The sequence below is a fragment of the Rhamphochromis sp. 'chilingali' genome, assembly GCF_963969265.1.
Source record: "Rhamphochromis sp. 'chilingali' genome assembly, chromosome: 19".
NCBI lineage: Eukaryota > Metazoa > Chordata > Actinopteri > Cichliformes > Cichlidae > Rhamphochromis > Rhamphochromis sp. 'chilingali'.
The window spans coordinates 26,574,518-26,590,872 of record NC_137946.1 but is presented as its reverse complement, the minus strand read 5'-3'; the positions used below and the strand labels follow the sequence as shown (position 1 = coordinate 26,590,872).

The window sequence follows — 16,355 nt, the reverse complement described above, 5'->3', positions numbered from 1 at the left end:
GGTTTTTCATCTGTTCTCTCTTCCATTGGACTTCTCAGGGTATTCTGTCACAAGTAAGTTTCTGTCCTCCATGTCTTGGCTGCTTTATATTCGTCTGCATTTTGTCTCCATCCTCCCGTTGTATTTTACCCTCACCGTTCTCTGTGTTAAAAAAAATGAGTGGTTACTAAATGATGCTACAGCCAACTGGATGTAAGAACTGATCACACAGTGTTCCACAGAATCATCATCCAGTGCCCCAGAACTATGAATTTTCTTTTTCCCCCCAACCAATCAGCATTAGTTTCTTCTTCTTTTTTTTTTTCCTAATATAGCAAATGGAATACTTTTATGCAGTGTCAGGATCATTTTAGAGATATATGTGTGATGGTCTTAAAGAGCAGGTTGTTTTCTGCAACAGTCCTGCTTGTAATTCCTGTTTTTTTTAGTGTTTTTTGTCTCATGACGCCTTAAAGGTGTGGTTGTTTTTTTTTCTTTAAAAAAAAATTATGTACTTCTGCATTGCAGTAGTTCAGTCAGGGAATGTTATATAAGGAATATACTCTCTTCAGACTATGACGTCGCCTAAATTAAAGACTATATATAGTTGCATTATCCGACGATGTATGGAATCATTTCTGGTAATTATTTTAAAAACCAGGTGTCTTTGCATATATTTTACGTATATTCCAGTCTTCAACTGCCCCAGATCTTTTGGGTTCCCATTCTTTTGATATTAGATGTTTTCAGACACAGAGATTAATATCTGGAAAGTAAGAAAATAAAAAAACTACTAGTTTGCAGTAGATTACTGGAGGAGGGAGGAGTAGCTTTCTTTGAGAAAAGACTGTGCTTACTGTTACACAGGAAGAGGTTTTAATATCTCGTATAATACAGAGACCCAGAAGCTCAATGCATTGTATCTTCCTTAATAGAAAAATACACACATACACACACAGAAAAACATTTCACCAGTTCACTTTATCTACAACCTTTAGAAGAATGTTGAAAAGTGAAAAAATACAACCAAATACTGAAACACTGCAGTGCAAGTAAACTTCAGCAGAAAAGTTTCCAGCCAGAACTAAAAAGTAGTGAAAACAGCTCGACATGCTTGCCAATTACATTTCAACACAATAGTGTTGAAATGTAAATCGGATTTGAACCTAGGACCTTTTTGTCCTGAGGCAATAGTGCTAACCACCAGTGCCTCATATTAAGAAGGTCCAGGGTTTGAATCCACCAGTCTGCTGGGACTTTTTTGTGTGGAGTTTGCTTGTTCACCGTTTGGGTTCTTGAGTATTTTGGCTTCCTCCCACGGTCTAAGGACATTCTAAGTTGGCCGTAGTTGTGAATGTGATTGTGTGAATGGTTGTCGGTCTCTCTGTGTTCGCCCTGCGATAAATAGGCGACCTGTCCAGGGTGTACCCTGCCTCTCGCCCCAACGTACCCAGCTAATCGTGATTCTAAATTAGATAATCAGAAGAAAGATGGATAGATTTTCTGATTACATTTTCTTCAACACAGTGCACTGACTTCATAGTACCACTGTCAAAAGCTTCAGTTCCAGAAGCATGACTGGGAAATGTGCAGCTGTTTACATTGTGTGTATGTTTTCTGCCGTATAATACTTTTAGGGACAAATAAGTTGCGTCTTTTTAAAAGAGAGTTAAAGAGAAGAATTTAATTAACTTGGTGTAAAGAGTGTAATAGTGCTGTAGCGCCTAAGTGTTTGGGTGAGTGTGTGTGTCTGATTGTTGTGCTTATAATTTTGTTAAGCGAGTAATTGTATGTTGTTGCTGTAAACAAAACAAAAGGCAGTTGCCATAGGTATAGTAAGAAATCAATATGACATGTTACAGTCACTACTGTACAAACAAGAATGCAGCTTTTTCCTCAAAAGTCTTACAAGCGCTGCAAAATTTTGGTAAATCTGGCCATAATTTTACTTTCATAAGAACTTAATTTAATGCTACAGGCCTGAGCTTTCAAAAGATAAAGGAGCATAATTTCTGTCAACTTATAAGTTGTTCATTTCAGCCTTTTATGCATTCTAAATATCGAGGCGCTATAAGCAGCCACGGTCTTAAACCCAGGTGGGCTGTCAAGACCTGAGCCCAGTATTTCAGGCAAGAAAATTCTAAATCTGTTTGCAAATATCTAAAATGCATGTATGCATGCAATGTGGGAGGAACCTAGGAAACCACAGTTGTGAACCATTTGGCTTCAGTTGGATCAGTGGGAGGACATGAACAAACCTATTCCTGTAAACTGCCTAAATGTTATGATTCTTAGTGTATTTGCAGCCCACTAGTTTAGAATAGAATAGAATAGAATTCAACTTTATTGTCATTGCACATGCACAGGTACAGGGCAACGAAATGCAGTTTGCATCCATCCAGAAGTGCTTAGTGATATAGATATATTACAATATATATTAGCAATAATATAGATATGTAAGTATATTACAGAAATGGGTCTATTATGTTATAATGTACACGGTATGAAGTATGTTGTGAATATTCTATAACTATAAGTATGTACAGGCTGTAGTGAGTACAAGCTATGTACAGGATATGGACAGGATATAAATATGAAAAACTATACAGAATATGAAATAAATAACTTTACAGGAATCTGAGATATACAGCTATACAGAAATGGGAACTATGCAAGTTGTAAACAGTTGTAGGGTTAAAAATTATCGTATGTACAGAATGATTGTTTACACAGAGCTATACAGTAGTGCAGTTAAGGTAAGTGAGGGTGTGGATAATTTCTACAGAGGCTATATAAAGTGCTACAATATCTAACACTTGAAGAACTATGAGCTTTTTAAACTCTTAGATGAATAGCTGTCAGTGGTTGTCAGCAAGAAGAAATGATGTCTTAGCAAGCGCTCACATTTCCATTGCTGTTAAAGAGCAAAGATCTGAGCTTAGTGAGCATGTAAATGCTACTGGTTGGGCCAGAATTACACAGTAAGTTTTGTGTTCTTATAAGTGGCACAATGCACCCTGAGAGAACCAGTATATAATCAGTATGAAAATATCAAATGGAAATATAAAATTGCATTTATTCATATCATTTCATGTCCATATTAACACATTAGATTTGATTTAGATTTGTCAGTGATCCAGGCAAATTCTTTATGACCAAGAGACAAAAAGAAACAGTCCCATCCTTGAGGGGTTTTTTTTCTGTTGAGGACTCCAGCGCCTCTCATTTTGTTTTCACCATCTTTCAGTTTCATCAGAGATACCACCCCCTATTGCTGCCACCAGTATGGCCCGTAGTGAGTATGCCAGTCCAGCAGTGTGCGCTGTGTCTCTTTACCTCTCTTACCTGCTTGGCATTGCATCTAGTTTTCATTTATATTTGTTGTGGGTCATAGGAGGGCTCAGAATCCCTCTACAGAGTGAAAATTGACAAAGAAATCGAATAGCTTTGCTAATTGTCTCAAATACTTAAAAATTTAGATTTTTACTAACACTTAAAGGTTAACCATCTGACATAGTGTTGTGTTTGCAGAATTAACACAACTTGCCTGTTCATTAATATTCAAAATTAGATTCTTGAGACCGTTGTTGTGCAGTTGGAATATATGAGTTTGTTTTACCAGGCCTGCTTTATCTACTGAGCCGCTTACTTTGACAGGTGTAGAGGATACTTACTGTAGTTTAATTGCTATTTGTAGAGGTATCATGCTAACACCTTAGTATAAAGTTAGGTGGTTTATAGAAAACTCATACCACTACATCATACAAATTGTTTATGCTATTATTTGCTATAAACATTAAGGTAGTAGGGTCCATGCTAACACCTCATATTCTGTTTGTCATAACAGAATGCTGCAATTTCTATACTTTTACTGAGTAAAAACATTCGTAATTTAAGCAAATTCTAGTGTACTTACATATTTAGTTGATCTTAAAGTAGATTCAGTGAACATTTATTTTGCACCATTTTTTCTCCTAAAAACAAAGCTAAACATCAAATCAGCGTATGTTCAATGTGCCATTTGTTCACGCTAACGGGCATGGTATGGGCTCAAAATGTGGTCATAAATATTTTGTACTTGTAAATCGGTTTTGTACTTGTAAAAAAGATTTGTATGTGTAAAAAAATTTGTGTGTGCGTAAAAAAGATTTGTATGTGTAAAAAAGATTTGTGTGTGCGTAAAAAAGATTTGTGTGTGTGTAAAAAAGATTTGTATGTGTAAAAAAGATTTGTGTGTGGACTTAGCCAAAAAAACCCTGCAAGTTACAACTACGAATTTTGACCCTATTTTTCTTCCTTTCATCTGATTGGTGAATGTCATGTCAATCACAAATGTAACAATCCAATCAGAGAACAGATGGGTTTGGCTGTCGGAGGGGCGCTTTTTTTGAACTGCAGGTCTTTGAAGGGAATAAATGCCCTTTTACATGCCAACCCAGCGTTTTCCTTCATCACCACGAAGGAAAACAGTCTGTGGTCGTCCGAATTTAGTGATTTTTGTGTCACAGGACTACGTGTTTAATACAGGGACTTCCACAGCCTTTTCAACAGCGCTGCGGACTGCGGGGTGGGGGCGGGCAGTGTTTTGGAAATGACAGTCTTCATTACAAAGGTTTCTTCGTTATGAATTAGCATACATGTTTTTATTGAACATTTGAAGAACTAGCAAAAAAACCAGAAACTCTTGTAGTTGACATAAAGTCAGAGATAAAAACGACAAGGAGCAGGTGCATCTAGTACAGGTAGAGCTGCTGCAAAAACCCACAGAGCCCAGCAGCCAGCAACAAATTCTGGATCCTTTGCTTTTAGTTAGCAGTTAGCATTAGCAGCACATCCTGGGTCCGATGTGAAAGGACTTTTATGCTGCTCGCTGTGACTCACAACAATGGTCCCGGGTCAGCCCTGACGTTGTGTTAAACTAATCCTAAAGTAATAATGGTATTTCTAACCACTGACATACCACAACTTTATCCTTTCAACAGCTGCTGAAAGTAAGGGGACCTAACTGCTATCGGATATTTATATAGAGATTACCCTTCAAGGACCTGCAGTTCAAAAAAGTGCCCCTCCGACAGCCAAACCCATCTGTTCTCTGATTGGATTGTTACATTTGTGATTGACATGACATTCACCAATCAGATGAAAGGAAGAAAAATAGGGTCAAAATTCGTAGTTGTAACTTGCAGGGGTTTTTTGGCTAAGTCCACATACAAATCTTTTTTACACACACACAAATCTTTTTTACGCACACACAAATCTTTTTTACACATACAAATCTTTTTTACGCACGCACAAATCTTTTTTACACATACAAATCTTTTTTACGCACACACAAATCTTTTTTACACATACAAATCTTTTTTACGCATGCACAAATTTTTTTTACACATACAAATCTTTTTTACAAGTACAAAACCGATTTACAAGTACAAAATATTTATGACCACATTTTGAGCCCATAGCATGGCTGCTAATGACAAATGAAAGCTAATTTTCAGATGTATCTGTTTATTTGTAAAAAAATAAAATAAAAAAAAAAGCGTGCAAAAAAAGGGAAGGCAACCGCCCAAAAAATGATCAAACAATTTACTATTAAGATCTCACATACTGAGGAGCTATTAAAGTATTGAAAGCTATTTCTGGTTCTTACCCTGTTATCTGTTTAGGTGAGACACAGCATATAGTTAAGCTGATCTGACAGTTGTTAAAGTACAGTTTGGTTGGTCCCGCAGTGTTGTTACATTCACAGCTGAACGAACCATGAGGAGCCATTCTTTAAAATGACAGAAGGATATCTGTCTTTTCGGTGAATCTTTCAGTTGTTTCATCCACTCAATTTAATCACAACTTGTTTTCTCCCAGATCGCTCATGAGTTGAATCCTCCCCTTAGTGTGCATTCACTCCATTTCTCTCTGAAAAGCCAGACAGCAGCGTGTTAACAGCATCTCAAAATCATCCTTCATGTATTGACTGGCTACGCCAGAGCATGGATAGCCACTGCCAATTGTTCTTTATCTGACTGGGACTGAAAGCTGTGACTAAGTAGGAAGCAGAGACCAGGATTTTCTAATGAATGTTTTAAGGGAATGGACCAAAAATAACTTGCTCCTCCACAAATACTTTTTGTGAATACTTAGCCCGTTTTCTGAAAAACAAGAAAAAGGGAGATCGCTGACACTGATCAACAAAGCCCAAGCAGACCCGGGTTAAGGTTTTTAACGTCATTGTGTGCAGTAAAATTTTAACCAGTAGCACTGCTAAGTGACTAACCTGTCTGACTGCTTATTGCTGTCATTTGTGGTTTTCACAGACCTTAAAACGTCATTTTGGTTAACAGTGTGCAGTGTGTAAAGAAGCATAACATGTGTGTTTGGTCACTGGAGTATTTGCTGTAAGTGTAGTTGCTCCTTTTAAGTTCCTGATGTATGATGTGTCTGCTGTGTGAGATCTGTATGTCTCAATATTGTTCTTAACAAGTCTTTCCTTTTTGACACACCATTTTAATAACATTTGTCTAATGCAGTTGTGACTATTCATTAGCTTGAAATAGGATGCAGCTGATGGCAGTGTATCTGCTCAGTGCTTTTACAAATGCATTCCTCAGAACAAATGCCACATGTGCTTTTTTAGATTGTCGTAGAACTTATTTCTTCAGATTTTTCATGTGTTCCTATTGTTGTCTGCTGTGTTGTGTATCATACTTAGTTGGCATAGTTTTATTCCCAAAGCTGCAGAGTTTCCTCTGTTTTCATTTAAGCTCTATTGTTACCAAAAAAAACACAACAACAACTAAAATTGATTTGTATTGATTTTAAAATTGATTTTCTGTTCGACATGTCATTTATTTTCAAAGACAATCAGCCCTACTAGAATGGGTACAAGTTAAAATTCAGATCTGGCCAAATTGTTACCAAAATAAATAACAGAGGGAAAAAAATGCCAGAGGAAAAGCTGTCAACTGGATGCATGAGGCAATTCTGGGTGTATAGTTTTGGCTGAGTCTTCAATATCTTAATTAGTTTATTTGTTTGGTTATTTACTGATATTCTCAGTGTTGTTAACAGCCATAACTAAATATCCAGTACCTCATATATTCAATAACATATTTTTTATATGTTCAAAAACTTCTGTTTATCAATTTACGATTTGTTTTTGTTATTCTGTTTTGTCATTATGTCTTTAACATTCTTGTTTTTGTTTTTTTATTATTATTTTGACATGTTTTCATCATTTCAAAATGTTTTGTATGTTTCCCATATGCCCCCCACCTGTCCCTGCTACCCCCCACACTTTCCCTCTTTTTCTTCTTCTATGTTATCCTTTCAACCATTCATGTCCGTGGCATCATGTGACTTTGTCATGTGGCTCTTGCATGGTGCTGATGATGTCGTCTTCGCTGACCAACAGAAGGTAAATTTCCTTTGTTTAGTTCGAGACCATTACATCAGCAATAATCATGCGCAAGGCCTTTGTTAAATTAGGCTCATAGAAGAGGCATTAAAACATTTTCAGTTTTATTCATTTAGCCATTTGTTTCATCTACGAGCCATTATGTAATTAAGTAACAAACATTCACTAACCATGACTTTCATAATCAAAGCGATTACTAATAATAATAACCACAATGATTATTTTCCCTTGCATTTATAGAGTAACACCAAATTTACTCTTGGTGCCTTGAGTATTTGTGTGTGGGTGTGTGTGTACAGAACTTTGTAGAGTGTGTGTGTGTGTGTGTGTGTGTGTGTGTGTGTGTGTGTGTGTGTGTGTGTGTGTGTGTGTGTGTGTACATATATGAGTACATATATGAGAGTGTGTGTATATATATATATATATATAAAAAAAAAAAAAAAAAAAAAAAAACACCCAGCACGCCCCTGCGGGCGGTTTATCCTTCAAGCTCGGGTCCTCTACCAGAGGCCTGGGAGCTTGAGGGTCCTGCGCAGTATCTTAGCTGTTCCCAGGACTGCGCTCTTCTGGACAGAGATCTCCGATGTTATTCCCGGGATCTGCTGGACCCACTCGCCTAGCTTGGGAGTCACCGCACCTAGTGCTCCGATTACCACGGGGACCACCATTACCTTCACCCTCCACATCCTCTCGAGCTCTTCTCTGAGCCCTTGGTATTTCTCCAGCTTCTCGTGTTCCTTCTTCCTGATATTGCTGTCATTCGGAACCGCTACATCGATCACTACGGCCGTCTTCTTCTGTTTGTCTACCACCACTATGTCCGGTTGGTTAGCCACCACCATTTTGTCCGTCTGTATCTGGAAGTCCCACAGGATCTTAGCTCGGTCATTCTCCACCACCCTTGGGGGCATCTCCCACTTTGACCTCGGGACTTCCAGGTTATACTCGGCACAGATGTTCCTGTACACTATGCCGGCCACTTGGTTATGGCGTTCCATGTATGCCTTGCCTGCTAGCATCTTGCACCCTGCTGTTATGTGCTGGATTGTCTCTGGGGCATCTTTACACAGCCTGCACCTGGGGTCTTGCCTGGTGTGATAGACCCCAGCCTCTATGGATCTTGTACTCAGAGCTTGTTCTTGTGCTGCCATGATTAGTGCCTCTGTGCTGTCTTTCAGTCCAGCTTTGTCCAGCCACTGGTAGGATTTCTGGATATCAGCCACCTCCTCTATCTGCCGGTGGTACATACCGTGCAGGGGCCTGTCCTTCCATGATGGTTCCTCGTCTCCCTCCTCTTTCTTGGGTTTCTGCTGCCTGAGGTATTCACTGAGCACTCGGTCAGTTGGGGCCATCTTCCCAATGTATTCTTGGATGTTTGTTGTCTCATCCTGGACTGTGGTGCTGACACTCACCAGTCCCCGGCCCCCTTCCTTCCGCTTAGCGTACAGCCTCAGAGTGCTGGACTTGGGGTGAAACCCTCCATGCATATATATATATATATATATATGATGCCTGTCAGGCATCATATCGGCTAAGATGAACAGGCACATGGGTCAATACATGAGCGGGACACAGAAAGGAATTGGCAAGAATACCAGAGGCGCAAAACACCAGCTACTGGTAGACAGAACAATCAGCCGAGACTGCAAGACCAGACTGACAAACCTGTGCACTGCCTGGATTGATTACAAGAAGGCCTATGACTCAATGCCCCACAGCTGGATACTGGAATGCCTAGAATTGTACAAGATCAATGGGACCCTAAGAGCCTTCATCAGGAACTCAATGGGGATGTGGCGTACAACACTAGAGGCCAACTCCAAGCCCATAGCACAAGTCACCATCAAGTGCGGGATCTACCAAGGAGATGCTCTGTCCCCACTGCTGTTCTGCATAGGCCTGAACCCCCTCAGTGAGATCATTAACAAGACTGGCTATGGATACCAACTACGGAACGGAGCAGTTGTCAGCCACCTCCTGTACATGGATGACATCAAGCTGTATGCCAAGAGTGAACGAGACATCGATTCACTGATCCACACTACCAGGCTATACAGCAATGACATTGGAATGTCGTTCGGACTGGAGAAGTGTAGTCGGATGGTATCAAAGAGAGGGAAGGTAGTCAGAACTGAGGGGATTGAACTACCAGAAGGCAACATTGCAGACATAGAGGACAGTTACAAGTACCTGGGGATCCCGCAGGCAAATGGGAACCATGAAGAGGCCGCTAGAAAGGCTGCAACCACCAAGTACCTGCAGAGGGTCAGGCAAGTCCTGAGGAGTCAGCTGAATGGTAAGAACAAGATCCGGGCCATCAACACGTACGCTCTACCCGTGATCAGGTACCCTGCTGGGGTAATAGGCTGGCCAAAGGAGGAGATAGAAGCCACTGACATAAAGACAAGAAAGCTCCTTACCATGCATGGAGGGTTTCACCCCAAGTCCAGCACCCTGAGGCTGTACGCTAAGCGGAAGGAAGGGGGCCGGGGACTGGTGAGTGTCAGCACCACAGTCCAGGATGAGACAAGGAACATCCAAGAATACATTGGGAAGATGGCCCCAACTGACCGAGTGCTCAGTGAATACCTCAGGCAGCAGAAACCCAAGAAAGAGGAGGGAGACGAGGAACCATCATGGAAGGACAGGCCCCTGCACGGTATGTACCACCGGCAGATAGAGGAGGTGGCTGATATCCAGAAATCCTACCAGTGGCTGGACAAAGCTGGACTGAAAGACAGCACAGACGCACTAATCATGGCAGCACAAGAACAAGCTCTGAGTACAAGATCCATAGAGGCTGGGGTCTATCACACCAGGCAAGACCCCAGGTGCAGGCTGTGTAAAGATGCCCCAGAGACAATCCAGCACATAACAGCAGGGTGCAAGATGCTAGCAGGCAAGGCATACATGGAACGCCATAACCAAGTGGCCGGCATAGTGTACAGGAACATCTGTGCCGAGTATAACCTGGAAGTCCCGAGGTCAAAGTGGGAGATGCCCCCAAGGGTGGTGGAGAATGACCGAGCTAAGATCCTGTGGGACTTCCAGATACAGACGGACAAAATGGTGGTGGCTAACCAACCGGACATAGTGGTGGTAGACAAACAGAAGAAGACGGCCGTAGTGATCGATGTAGCGGTTCCGAATGACAGCAATATCAGGAAGAAGGAACACGAGAAGCTGGAGAAATACCAAGGGCTCAGAGAAGAGCTCGAGAGGATGTGGAGGGTGAAGGTAACGGTGGTCCCCGTGGTAATCGGAGCACTAGGTGCGGTGACTCCCAAGCTAGGCGAGTGGCTCCAGCAGATCCCGGGAACAACATCGGAGATCTCTGTCCAGAAGAGCGCAGTCCTGGGAACAGCTAAGATACTGCGCAGGACCCTCAAGCTCCCAGGCCTCTGGTAGAGGACCCGAGCTTGAAGGATAAACCGCCCGCAGGGGCGTGCTGGGTGTTTTTTATATATATGTATAGCTGAAGCTGAGCTTCAACTAAGCTAAAATTAACACCACAAACAACACTAATCTTCATAGAGCCAGCAATGCAAGAGTGATGTAAGTTTGAAGAATTAACATGTAGAATTTAGTTTTTTTCTCTGTAGTGCCAAATCACAGCACAACAGTCATCTTAAAGCACAATAAAACAGAGAAAATAGACAAAAGATTTTATACACACGCTAAATTGATGCATAAGATCAGGTTCAGATCTGTTAAACGCACTTAAACAGCCTATATCCTTAACTTGGATCAATAAGTAGACCACTGCGTAATAAATAATGACACGATTGTGATATTTTCTCTTTCTGTAAGTGTAAATAACTACATTCTGAATGTGAAACATTCACATTTACAAAACAGTCACAGCTTGAAATGTCTTTTGAAAAAAGTCAGTGCGTTTTCAACAATGCATGTTAAAATTTGTAGATAACGGTGGGCCATTACAGGCGCAAAATCATTCCACACCCAGTATTCTGGAAATAAAACTATAATAGCGTTTTACTTATTCCATTCAAACAGCAAGCTGCAGAAGTGCTCACATTTTTAAACTTTGCAGACAGTTTCGCTCCTGTGTAGTAATCCTGGTACAACTGCATCAGTAATACCAGTGCATTTTAGCAACAAATTCAAGATATTAGTGCAATTTTTAAACTTTGCAAAGCCATTGTGCAAATTTTCCAGCTATGTCTGACACCTAGGCACTATTGGATGTGCTGCAGAGCAAAGTGCTACTGGATGCATATGCTTAATTTCATCTTTCTTTTTAAACATAATTTTTGAGTTCTCACCCTGGTTAACATAGAAGTTATGACTATACTTATGACTAATTAGAAAAATCTTTAACAAAGTCACACATAATTGTGTCATATTATGTTTCATGTAAAATGTGTTGTTGTTAACATGATTTGCCTTTAATATGGCCAAATGCCTTCACAGATAGCATTGCAAAGCATTTTTTAAACCCCACTTTTCCGGTTTTGTAACAAACCATTTCATTATGAATTCTTTTTAAACATCATACGAGCAGCCCCACAAAGTGCCACTAACCACAATTTGCATTGCATGCATTGTTAAATATAGTCACCCACAAGGCTAATGTTTCATATTCTTCCCCTGGAGAGCTACATAGCTCACACTGTTTTACCGGTTGGACTCACAACAATCCTTTGCATTACTGCAGCATGCAAGTTTACTTCCTTTTTCTTGTTGCATCCTCTTTCTTGTTGTTCAGCTGTTCTTAAAGAAAATGTCTGTCCTACCTGCATGTCTCTGTATCTTTGATGTAATGTCTTTCTAGTAGTTTGCATATGCAGAAGTGCTAACATTGGGTACATCTTTTTAGTATTGGGAAGTCATTGAGACGATTGGGCAATGTTAAAAACATTTATCTTTTTTTTTTTTTTCATTTGACCTGAACAAAGACTCCAACTTTGAGACATTTACTATTTTCAAAATTCACCTTTCTTTTGTATAATTCATACTGTTAATAATCGCTCACATACAGCACTTATGAGATGATTTTCCGTTATGATCTATGAACTCGTAAAACTTAAATGAATTTCTTTATTCTACAGAATGTTTTTAATAACTTTGTTGTATACTGTCTTTGTGATTAGCTTGGGCTGCATGTGGAACCACACCATCCACATGCATGTTAGGCCATGGGTGGTGTTTCACACGATACCCTTCTGAATTTACAGCAGTGGGCCAAATTTCAAGCTTTGCATGTGTAGTTTTTTTCATTCTAATCTTCCACTTTCTCTGTTTTAGCCTTCAGAAATATTCACCTAACCCAGAATGATGCAATGCTGAATGTATCAATGTCTGCCTGTCACAGAGTTACTACTGCTGTAACTAATACCGTCTGATTCACTTTCAGCCTGTGTCATGCTCACTTCTGCCTGGTGGGATGCAGTTTTTAGAAAGTGTGCTTATTTGATTACTTCAAGAAAAAGTGCCTTCATGCATATTCATTTAATTAACTACAACCACTAACACTGATGTTTGAAATGTTAAATACTGAATACGTGACTTTTTTTTTCTTGTGACTATCACAAAATGTGTGTGTATATATATATATATATATATATATATATATATGTGTATGTGTATATATATATATATATATATATATATATATATATATATATATATATATATATATATATATATATATATATATATATATATATACAGAGAGAGAGAGAGATATTTTTTGGTTTAACTCCTTATTGAATTTCTATCAGTAGCATGCATGTAGAAATTGCAGCACCACTGAGCCTTTCTGTTACCTGCTGGTGTGGCTGTTACTTTTAAGATTGTTAGCACAGGGCAAAGATTATAGCATCACAAGGTAGGGGATTTAATAACATATTAACAAGGCTAACTGTGTGTAACCAATATGCACATAATTGATGAGTTTGGGTTGTTAGTCTCCACACTTATTGCCTTAACAGTGCCACGAAGAGCTACAGCACACACACACACACGCAAAAAACACATTGACCTCCTTTCGCACAAGACTATGTAAATGTTATTAAAAGTAATAGAGGAACATGTCCAATCAAGGCCTACAGGCTCATTATCCAGCGACCCAGCAGTCATTACTCAGGAGGACAGAGCAGATAATGAGGGCCTCAAGGAGAACAACACCTCCGCCTGTGGTTCTGAGGCAGCCACGTTGACCTCTGTTGCTTCTAGTCGTCCTGGAAGTAATATTCCACCTAAAGTCTGTCTTTAATTATCAGATACTCTTCTCATGGAGGTTATATTTCTTTCAGTGGGTCCTCCAAACTTAACACATAGATGTACTATTTTGCAAATCTTTTGATGGGTGTTCCAAAATTGTTGCAATTTTGTGTGCCCCCTGATCTGGCACTGCTGTGGTTAAAGTTTAAGTTTAGGCACAAAAACGAATGGCTTGGGTTAAACAAATAGTTCAAGGGTAATGAAAGATTTTGGTTGTTGAGAAATTAACATTAACTAAAACTTACTAACCAAGTTATTATTTGAGGTGAAGGCTTGAAAATTATTAATGTTATTGATCTGCTCCTGGTAGACACTGGTGAAAAAAATGTGTCTATTGTAGCGCAGTTTTCTTTTCTTTTAAGATAAAAAATTTCAGACATGTTAATTAATGTAGGCAGTTGGTTTTTAAAGGTAAACATGTGTTGATGCAGTAACCACCGTTTGTCATCTAATCATCATTCCTTGGTTTCCTGTTTAGGGGAACCCAGTGCTCCCAAACTGCAGGCCAAGGTGCACAGCCCGGGCAATTCTCTTAAGATCAACTGGATCACGCAAGATAACGGTGGTTCCAAGATTAAACATTACCTGATCAGATACAAGGCTGTGAGTATTTCTGGCAATGGGGGTAACTTTTTGCATTTGATATAAAAACAAAAACAACATAAAAAAAAAAATAGCAGTTACAATAAAGTAGTCAAATCTGGCTACGGCTTTGAGCAGGGGTAAATCTACTGGAATCTGTCAAAATATGTGCCTGCTAATGACTCCAAAGCATTTTAAGCCACCTCATCATCCAAGTCATTTCCCCCTTTCAATTTGTATCTTCTACCTCTTTGGAATTAACAGTTGTCACTAGGAAGAAAGGGTGACTGTAATTAGACCAACCAACCCTTACAGCAGACTAGTTTTCCTGCAGTGGTGGTAATATAAAGTTATGTTCTCATGCAGCACTTGTCCACTGAATTATAACTATGTATTCAAAAAGAGTCATTACTAACCTGATGGAAAAGATAAATGCTTAAACACCACTTTCATTTATTCTTATAAGATCTACTTGTGTACAATTTGTGCATAATAATTGGTGAGTACTTTATACATTTCATTATTTTCTTGTTTTTCCCTCATTATTAACTGTTTCGGACCAGGTTAATCTCTTTGGAACGGAAAAACATGTTGAGAAAGAACATGTACTGCTTTTATGTCAGCTCAAGAACAGTTTGAGAAATCGAGACATTTGTAGATGATCTAAAATGAGCTTTTCCTTTGAGAGTGTTGAATTGTTCCTTTCTAAATCCATTTCTCAGAAGCGTGTATCTGACTGGAAACCAGAGCTCCGCCTTCCCAGTGACAGTACCTATATCGTCCTGAACAGCCTGGAATGGAACACGGAGTATGAGGTTCATGTGGTGGCAGAGAATGAGCAGGGCAAATCTAAGCCTGGCATCCTCACCTTCAAGACAGATACAGAGCCCACAACTGTCCCAGGTACTGTTCCCATCATACCTACCCTAAGCATCCACACACACCAGCCACAGTGCACATAGGCTTCTACCGTGACCAGAAAATCTATTATTTGGATCTTTGACTTTTGCTAGGTGCTTATTCAAAGCTTGCTGGCTGCAGGGTCGGTCATGAATAATCTATCTCTGTCTGTCGCATGGCAGAGGTGTATTGTTTTTACTGTTTTCATATCTGGTAACCAAAAGGAAATGCACGATGCAAACCCCATTGATGCGTAAAGCAAAGACTCTATTATAAGCCGAGGGGCACGTAGTGGTGTGGCCTATACAGAGTGTTTGAAATGAGCACAAACTCTAAATTTCATTCCCATTGGAAATGTGTTATTTTCTATTGTGAAAATATTTGCATATGTTTCAGTAAATCACACATTTTTCATTTTGGGGGGAAATTTTAAAGAAAAAGTGAACCTGGTGCTAGACGTTTGCACAGTAGTGTAACTGTAAGGTTTATAATCCAGGCATTATATATAATATCACACAAAGACTTGATCTAATGGTGTATTTTGAAGAGCTACTTTTTGGGAGTTGGGGATTTTTTAAAATGAGATTTACATTTAAGGAACTAAACTAACTTGCCCACAAAGTTTACTATAGTAGATAACCTTAAAATGCCCAGTGCAACTAATCTAACATTGTTCTACAATAGTTAATAAGCACAGGCTTTGTCCTTGTAGGCCAAAATGGGTTTTTAAATGATAAACCAACCACTGAACATGGCATGTGTGCACCAAAAGTTTGATGTCAGTAGAAATACACAAGTGACTGCAAGCTGGGTCATTTGAAATCTATTTTCATTTTACCCCCAGCCTACGCTCTTTGTTTCTAGTTCTCAGTCAGTGCCACACTTTTGTTTTCTTTAATAATGTCATCTCCACTAAATCCTCTTTTCCTGAAGGAATGAATTTCTATGCACAGAGCACCTTTTTAAAACACTGCACTCGCTTCAAAAAATGTTGAAGCCCAGGCAGCACAAGATCAAAAGTAGCTAATGAGTCCATATGACATGCAGAGGCATCCTCACTGCATTTCTCCTTGGATATCCGGCTCCTCCAAGTCTCATTACTTCTTATGAGGTGACTTCAACTCCTCAATCTTAATGTCCAATGATGTGAGAACAGACTACAGTCAGACCCAGAGAAAACAGAGTTTTGTCCATTTATTCCCAAATACATCGTCTACACAGGTGGTCACGGTCGGCC

At 39.6% G+C, this 16,355-nt stretch overlaps 1 protein-coding gene across 5 annotated transcripts in view; it reads left to right on the top strand.

Moving 5' to 3' along the window:
* The window catches only part of ncam1a (neural cell adhesion molecule 1a), a 273,207-nt gene that overhangs the window by 226,051 nt on the left and 30,801 nt on the right, over positions 1-16,355 (top strand). For 3 of the 5 annotated variants that reach the window (XM_080866377.1, XM_080866379.1, XM_080866380.1), the window contains 3 exons: positions 39-53; positions 14,115-14,239; positions 14,941-15,121. In XM_080866377.1, coding sequence (XP_080722503.1) covers positions 39-53; positions 14,115-14,239; positions 14,941-15,121 — 321 coding nt within the window. The remainder of the gene's footprint in view (positions 1-38; positions 54-14,114; positions 14,240-14,940; positions 15,122-16,355) is intronic. The other 2 variants (XM_080866378.1, XM_080866381.1) reach the window with 1 other exon arrangement.